Source organism: Geospiza fortis, unplaced genomic scaffold, assembly GCF_000277835.1.
Source record: "Geospiza fortis unplaced genomic scaffold, GeoFor_1.0 scaffold289, whole genome shotgun sequence".
Lineage (NCBI taxonomy): Eukaryota > Metazoa > Chordata > Aves > Passeriformes > Thraupidae > Geospiza > Geospiza fortis.
The window spans coordinates 1,164,083-1,171,829 of record NW_005054478.1 but is presented as its reverse complement, the minus strand read 5'-3'; the positions used below and the strand labels follow the sequence as shown (position 1 = coordinate 1,171,829).

The window sequence follows — 7,747 nt, the reverse complement described above, 5'->3', positions numbered from 1 at the left end:
AGGGACAGCAGCTCTGGAAGGGACAGCAGCTCTGGAAGGGACAGCATCTCTGGAAGGAACAGCTGTCAGCAGCCAAGCCCGCAGCAAACCGAGCGCGGCAGCGGCCGGTGCTGAGCTCATCACCCCGAGGAGAAACGGGATCCCGAACCGCTCCTTGGCAGGGAAGCGCTGCCTCCTCCTCCTCCTCTTCCTCCGCCTCCTCCTCCTCAGCTTCATCCCGGGTCCCTGGGGGTGTGACCAGCTCTGCTCCTGTCGCACTTGCCCTGCAGAGAGGTGGCACTCGCTGCATCACGCACAGAAGGGCCGGTGTCCCCCCCGCGGGTGCCACCGCTCTCCGGAGGGACGCGTGTTGGCCTCTGTGTCATCCCACGGCGCCCAATTTGTCACCGCGGTCCCCTCGGCAGATCAAAGGATCAAAGGCAGCCGCGAGTCCTTGCAGGGAAGGTCTGGCTCCTGTCAATGCCCGCGGTTCCAGTCCCTGCGACAAACGACGCTGGCTGTCCCCAAAGCACCCATCGTGTCCCAGTGTCCTCTGGGAGGGCAGGCAGAGCTTTACCTCTGTTATCACCTAAATAAAAAATAACTCTTGCCTCATTGAAGTTTATTTCAATATTTAAACACACATCTTGTGTATGCTAATGAGGTTAATTTAATACAAACTCTCACGTCCATGATTATTACTCAGTTCTCTGACCAGCTCCGTGAGGAGAAGATTCCATTCTGAAACTCTTTCTGTGCCTTCAACAAACCCTATTTTTGTGCATCTGATCGAGAAGGTTTTTATTGACCATGACCGCATTTTTCCTGCCCAATTCCACACAACCAGGAATTAAAATTATCAGCCCGGCCACCCCCAGTCCCTCCGATCCCTCAGAACTCAACAGGGTTTATTTCCAGCCGAATTTCATTCACTTCATGCAACAGCTGGGAACTCCCTTGAGGAGCAGCATCTCCCTCCCGTTTTCTGTCCTTTAAGCGATTTATTCCCATTCAAATTTAACCAATTTCCAGCAAACCCGGCTGCTGCGGGTAAAGAGCTTTTCCTCAGCAGCCGGGGGCTGATAAAGGCGAGCAGCGCCCGTTCCGCTCTCAGCTCTGCCTTCCAGGTCTCTCTCCATCGCCACAAGCGGATTCCCAGCTCTCCAAACGCAAGGGATGCTTTTCCAGAGGGGTTTGGGGGTCACAGGAGGTCACTCATCTCCTCTGGCGGTGGGGCAGCCCCCGATGGGTGGGATCAGCTCTTGGGATCGGAGATCCAAACCCACATCCCGGCTCTTCCATCCCGCTCCAGCCCTTCCCGCGGCAGCCCGGAGCAGAGACAGGGATGCAGATGTCGGGAGAAGGGACCCCCGAGCCCCCAAATCCAGGGAAAGGGACTTCCAAGCTCACAATTTCAGGGAAAGGGACTTCCGAGGTGGTAAATTCCAGAGAAAGGGATCTCCGAGCCCCCGTCCCGGCTCTTCCATCCTGCTCCTGCTCTTCCCTCGGCAGCCCGGAGCAGAGACAGGGATGCAGATGTCGGGAGAAAGGACCCCCGAGCCCCCAAATTCCAGGAAAAGGGACTTCCAAGCCCCCAGTTCCAAGGAAAGGAGGGACCTCTGAGCGTCCAGTTCCAGGGAAGGCAGCTCCAAGCCCCCATCCCCGCTGTCCCATCCGCACTGTCCCATCCCCGCTGTCCCATCCCGCTCCAGCCTTTCCCACGGGGGCCCTCTCGTGGCCGATCCCACGCTCGGAGCTTTCCCGAAAAGTTCATTTTCCACCCCAAATCCATCTTCTCGCAGCCCAGGGGATGCTGCTCCAGCCGGGCACATCCCGGCTCTGCCTTGCACACCGGCGATGGCTCCGGGAGCTGCAGCTCCTCCTTCCCTTCCCTTCCCTTCCCTTCCCTTCCCTTCCCTTCCCTTCCTCCCTTCCCTGCAGCGTATGGCACCTCTAGTTACTGCAGTTTAGCTTTTCCCTTCCCTTCCCTTCCCTTCCCTTCCCTGCCCTTCCCTTCCCTTCCCTTCCCTTCCCTTCCCTTCCCACTGCTCCCAGGAATTGCAGGGTCTGGAAAACCTCGGGAATCAGGAAAAGCGATATTTACAAATATTTACAAATATTTACAAATATCCCCAAGAGAGCCAAAAGCTGAGGCAGAGCTTTGCTTCCCTTCCCGCTGGGCCTGGCAAGGGGCACCTGTGCCAGGGTAAGGGGACAGTAAGGGGACATCTGTGATGGGGTAAGGGGGACACCTGGGATAAGGGGGACACCTGAGCCAGGTAAAGGAGGAAAACTGTGGCACAAGGTGGCACCTGTGCCATGACAAGAGTGGCACCTGAGGCAGGTGAAGAGGGCTGGGACAACTGTGCCAGGAAAAGGGGGATAATTGTACCAGGGACACTTGTGCCAGGTAGAGGGGGCACCTCTGCTCAGGTAAAGGGGGACACCTGAGCTGGGACAAGGGGGACATTTGTGCCACACCAAGGGGGGCACATGTGCCAGGTAAAGGGGACACTTCTTTCCAGGCAAGGGGGGACACCTGTGATGGGACAAAGGGGTCACATGTGACAGGATAAGGAGGGCAACTGTGCCAAATTTCACAGATTTACCCCCAAAGCCCTCCCATCACCCGAGCTCTCAGTCCAGGCATCCTGAGGCTGAGTTCCCTGCTCCAGGTGTGACAATTCCAGGGCTCCAGGCTGCTCCTGGCCCTGCATCTCATGGACAGCACACACAGGATCTGACAAAAGCAAATTTATTTCCTTTTATGAAGCTTATATTACATGCATGGACCAAAGCCAGGACAACAGGTAACAGCAGGGTTGGGGTTTTGTCCAGATTCCATCGGTTCTTCTGGAATCCAGAGGCCAAATTCAAGGATTTTTTGCTCTTAAAAAATACAATCATAATAACAAGGAATGTTTTTTTTTTTCATTTTGTTTCGCTTCAATTCCTCCTCCTCCTATTCCCTGCATACAGCAAATGCTCCAAAAAAGGAGGCAGGAGGGAAAAAATCTAAACCACACACACTCCCCCTACCCTAAAAATTCCCTAAAACCCACTGAGATGGGAGGATCAAACCTAGCTCTATCCAGAGGAAAAAAAAATACAAACAGAAGAGCAGGAATAGAGCTCTGACAGGAGCAGTACCCTCAGGATTTTCCTAGAAATAAAAACATTTCCCCCGTTTGTTCAATGAGATGCTCCAAATCCCTTCGGATGGCTTCTCCCGGGGTTTGGAAAAGCAGCTGGATACACAAAGATTGGTTTGGAAAAGAAAAATATTGCATTCTTGGCAGAGTCTGCTGGATATCCTGGACATTCCCAAGGCCAGCAGAGCGAGGTGGAGATGGCAGAGCCGGCCACAGGCTCAGTCCCAGGTGTGCTGCTGGGCCCAGGTGGGTCTGGCAGAGGTTCAGGGCTGGATTTGGGGACTGTCCCCAGGTCCCTGCTCAGTCCCCTGTCACCTGCGTGGCCTGGGTGTCCGAGCTCTGGTTGGTGGACTGGATGAACATGGGCTGGGTGATGTCCTGGCCCGCGGGCATTGTCACCTGCTGGATCTGGTACAGCTGCTGCAGGCACAGAGGGTGACAAAGGAACCTCTGTCAGCGCTCAGCACACCCAGAACCCCACACAGATTGGTCCCTCTGAGGTACCCAAAACCCCAAACCCACCGTGAGCTGCCACCAAATCTGCTGCTAATTCCCACCAAAGTCCTTCTGGGAATTCCTGATGCCCAGGCTCACATCAGGGCCCCTCTGGATTTCCCAGAGAAGCTGTGGCTGCCCCAGGATCTCTTGGAAGAGTCCAAGGCCAGGCTGGACAGGCCTTGGAGCACCCTGGGATAGTGGAAGGGGTCCCCCACATGGCTGGAAGTGGATGAGCTTTAAGGTGCTTCCAACCCAAACCATTCCATGATTTATGATACTTCTAGAACATCCAGATGTTAAAACCTTTATTCCTGAATTAGGAATTTAGGATTTCACCCAGAGTGCCAGGGACTGGTTTAATTCAGAGCAAAGGCAGCAGAACATTAGGAATTCACCTGAATTTAGACTGGCACAACATTCCCTTACCCTGCTGCAGGCCAGCAGTGTTTTATGAGGAGGAACACGTGGGTTTAGGACCCTGAGCCCCTTGTGCCCCCCAGCTCTTACCTGTCCATCCGTGAACTGGCTGAACTGCTGCTGCCCCTGCTGCACCTCTGTCTGCGTTATCTACAGAGATAAGAGCAGCTGATCACTGCCAGCCCTTCCCAGAGGCTCACAACCCCACCAACACCATCCTGCTGCTGCCTGGGGAGAGGTTTTTAATTTTTAACCTCAGCCAACTTTTCCAGCACCCCAAACGGGAGAGGAACGGCAGCCACGGACACCTCCAGACCAATCACCACCTTCCAGACCAACACCAGGTCCTTCCAGACCCCAAATTAGGTCCTTTTAGACCCCAAATAAGTCCTTTTGGACCCCCAAAACCACGTCCTCTCTGCTTCCCCCAAGGAGAACGTGGCCTCCAGATTTTTCTTTATTTTTTTCCTCTAACAGCTGTGCTATTTTCCAGCTGGGAAGGATCCCTCAGCCTCAACGCCGCTCCCAACGTTCTGCCTTTCCTGCATGGCTCCTCCCTCACCCAGGCAAGAAGGAGAAGGAAAAAGAAGGTTGATAAACCCAAAATGTTACCTGCAAGCAGCTCAAAAGCAGCGGGAGCTTCACCCAGAGCCACACACACACACACACACACACGAGCTCTGCATGCACCTCTCACGGACACCTAAAGGAGGCTTCCGCTACGCTCCTTCGTTTTTAATTTATTTAAAAAAACAAACTCTGTCAAAAACAGGAAGAAAAGAAAAGTAGGAATCCTAACCCAAGAGGTGGTTGAAATCCCAGCTTCAGGAGCTAGGGAAGAAGCCTTGGAGGCAGCTCTGTGGAGTGCATACCTGCTGTGCATTGGTTGCAAGCGTCTGGATCTGCCCCTGGACTACCTGGGTGCCTGACACGGGTTGGGCTAAGCGGATATACTGCAGCTGGCCAGCATTCAACTGGACCTGGAGACAGGTGGAGGGGGCAGGGGAAAGAAAATGAAACAGGTCACTCTGCACCCTCAACACACAGCAAAATTCCCTGCTCGATTCCACCGCGGGAGCTGGAGTTACGGGGCAGCTTTCCCCTGGAGCTCCACGGAATTCTGAATCACCACAAGGCACCCTAAAGGCACAGAGCTCCTGGATATCCCTGAGGCACCACATTCCTCCTGTTTTTTCCAGCCTGGGAAGGGTCAGTTAGTAGCTAAAGCATATTAATGGCTCAAATTCTCAAGGATTTGGAAGCAATTTTGGTTACAAGGATTAAGTTTTACTCCTTTGAGGCAGCGTTTCACATCGACTGTTAGGAGCTGGCAGCACCAAATCAGATCCTGTACCCCTATCAGATCCTGCACCCCAATCAATCATATCCTGCCAAAAATGAAGGAATAAACAGGAATTTCCCCCACAAATAAAGCCAGCAGACATGGCAACCCCAAAGATATTTTTGGAGGCTTTGAAGGTCTATCAGATCCTGCACCCCAATCAATCATATCCTGCCAAAAATGAAGGAATAAACAGGAATTTCCCCCACAAATAAAGCCAGCAGACATGGCAACCCCAAAGATATTTTTGGAGGCTTTGAAGGTCTATCAGATCCTGCACCCCAATCAATCATATCCTGCCAAAAATGAAGGAATAAACAGGAATTTCCCCCACAAATAAAGCCAGCAGACATGGCAACCCCAAAGATATTTTTGGAGGCTTTGAAGGTCTATCAGATCCTGCACCCCAATCAATCATATCCTGCCAAAAATGAAGGAATAAACAGGAATTTCCCCCACAAATAAAGCCAGCAGACATGGCAACCCCAAAGATATTTTTGGAGGCTTTGAAGGTCTATCAGATCCTGCACCTCTATCAAATCCTGCACCTCATCAAATCCTGCACCCCTATCAGATCCTGTACCCCTATCAGATCCTGCACCTCTATCAAATCCTGCACCCCAATCAATCATATCCTGCCAAAAATGAAGGAATAAACAGGAATTTCCCCCACAAATAAAGCCAGAAGAAATGGCAAACCCCAAAGATATTTTTGGAGGCTTTGAAGGCAGCTCTCTGCTCACACCTGTCAAGTCCCACCTGGCACAAGCTTCAGCTTTTTGGTGTCAGTGATTCGTGTGAGAGATTCAACCTCAAATTTATTCCCTAAATCACCTAATTTTGGATGCTTGGGAATGTGGCACATGAAGAAAATACAGTTATTACACACCTGAGAGCAATAATAATGTCACAGATACCACTGGTGGATTTTCCTTCTCTTATTTAACTTTACAACATTGAAATTCACCGCTTTAAGGGTAATTTTATACCAAAAAAAAAAGGTTTTTTTTCTTTTTAAGAAGGGGAAAGAACACACAGAACACTCTAAAAAACTGCTGACTGCTAAAGAAGTGCACGTGGTCCTGGCACCAACTCCCTCATTTGTGTCTGAAAGCTCCAAAATTATTTCAAAAGCAAATAAACTTCCCCTGAGCAACAAAATTCAATTAAAAATTGGTTTCTGCATTGAGAACTGCAAGGAGATCAAGTTTTCCATGCTGGGGGTATTAAGTTGTAATTACATCATTAAATGATGGTGGAAGAGATTTGGGAAAAGTTCTTCCAGCAAGGAGAGGAAGCTCCAAAGAACCTGCCCAAAATGAGATCTGGGTAAAACAGAGATTTAATTTACCATAAAATTCATATGGCCAAACAATTATCACTTCATTGATGGATTCACTTCCAGATTTTCTTCTGTTAAAAATTCACTTTTCCACATCATTTCTGGAATAAAGAGCAACAGGGAGTGTGCACAGCACCAGGAACATGTGGAAAACCAGGAGCAAGATGCTCCCAACATTCCAGAGGCAATTCCAGTTTCAGGAGAGAGTTTCCAACTCTGTTTGGGTGATCCAAGATTCTCTGCTGAGCCCTCAGAGTGCACAGAGCTGTCAGAAGATGGCTCTGACTGTGCCAAAAGAGAAAGGAAATAAAAGGAAAAAAAAAAATAAAAGCAAAGCAGGAAGAGCAGAACAGACCAAGGACTGGAATTCTGTGGAGCCAAATCCAAGTTTTTCTCCAAGTTTTATTTTATTTCACTTGTTGGAAGCTCCTTCAGCACCAATTGTGGTTCTTCAACAGAAGGATCCTCCTGGTTGCAGGCAAACAGGATCTCTGCTGGATGGGGGGCTGGAAATTGGGATTATTCCATCCCAGACTGCAGTGTTGGAGCTGTCAGAGATCCAGGTATTCCCAAAAAGATTCCACACTCCAACCCCTGGCAGCTCCTGAGGAGCAGCCCCAGCTCCCTGTTCTCCCACAATGCCAGGGAAGAGGGAGGAAAAAGCAAATTCTTGGTCAAAAGCAGACCCTAAAACCCCTGCAGTCTGTCCAAAACCACAGGATCACTTCCCAAAAAACCCCCCTGGATTTTCTTCAAGAGGTTTTGGCTCCTTTGTAAGGAATTCTTGCTCCCAGGAGATGTCCAAGCCCCTTTCTGCAGTTCCAGCATTCTCTGGGGACAAATCTGAGCTCTTCTTTTCTTGCTGAGGATCCACTGGAGATCTCCTTCCATAATTCTCTGAGGAACAAGTCTCTCTCAGAGAGATTTTCACAAGGAAGAGAAAAAAAGAAAAGGAAAAGAAGGAAAAAAAGAAATGGACAAGAAAATTTAAAGAAAAAGGGTTCCTTGCAGTAAAAA

At 50.4% G+C, this 7,747-nt stretch overlaps 2 protein-coding genes across 3 annotated transcripts in view; both read right to left on the bottom strand.

Moving 5' to 3' along the window:
* KCNQ4 (potassium voltage-gated channel subfamily Q member 4) overlaps positions 1–216 on the bottom strand; it is a 23,609-nt gene extending 23,393 nt beyond the window's left edge. The window contains exon 1 of the mRNA XM_031063040.1: positions 90–216. Within this exon, the coding sequence (XP_030918900.1) occupies positions 90–216 (127 nt within the window). The remainder of the gene's footprint in view (positions 1–89) is intronic.
* A 2,502-nt stretch (positions 217–2,718) lies between these two features.
* Positions 2,719–7,747, bottom strand: part of NFYC (nuclear transcription factor Y subunit gamma) — a 16,669-nt gene continuing 11,640 nt past the window's right edge. Inside the window, exons 7-9 of one of the 2 annotated variants that reach the window (XM_005428301.2) lie at positions 4,919–5,026; positions 4,137–4,196; positions 2,719–3,551 (exon numbers count right to left, since the gene is read on the bottom strand). In XM_005428301.2, coding sequence (XP_005428358.1) covers positions 3,432–3,551; positions 4,137–4,196; positions 4,919–5,026 — 288 coding nt within the window. In that variant the 3' untranslated portion in view covers positions 2,719–3,431. The remainder of the gene's footprint in view (positions 3,552–4,136; positions 4,197–4,918; positions 5,027–7,747) is intronic. The other variant, XM_031063011.1, reaches the window with a different exon arrangement.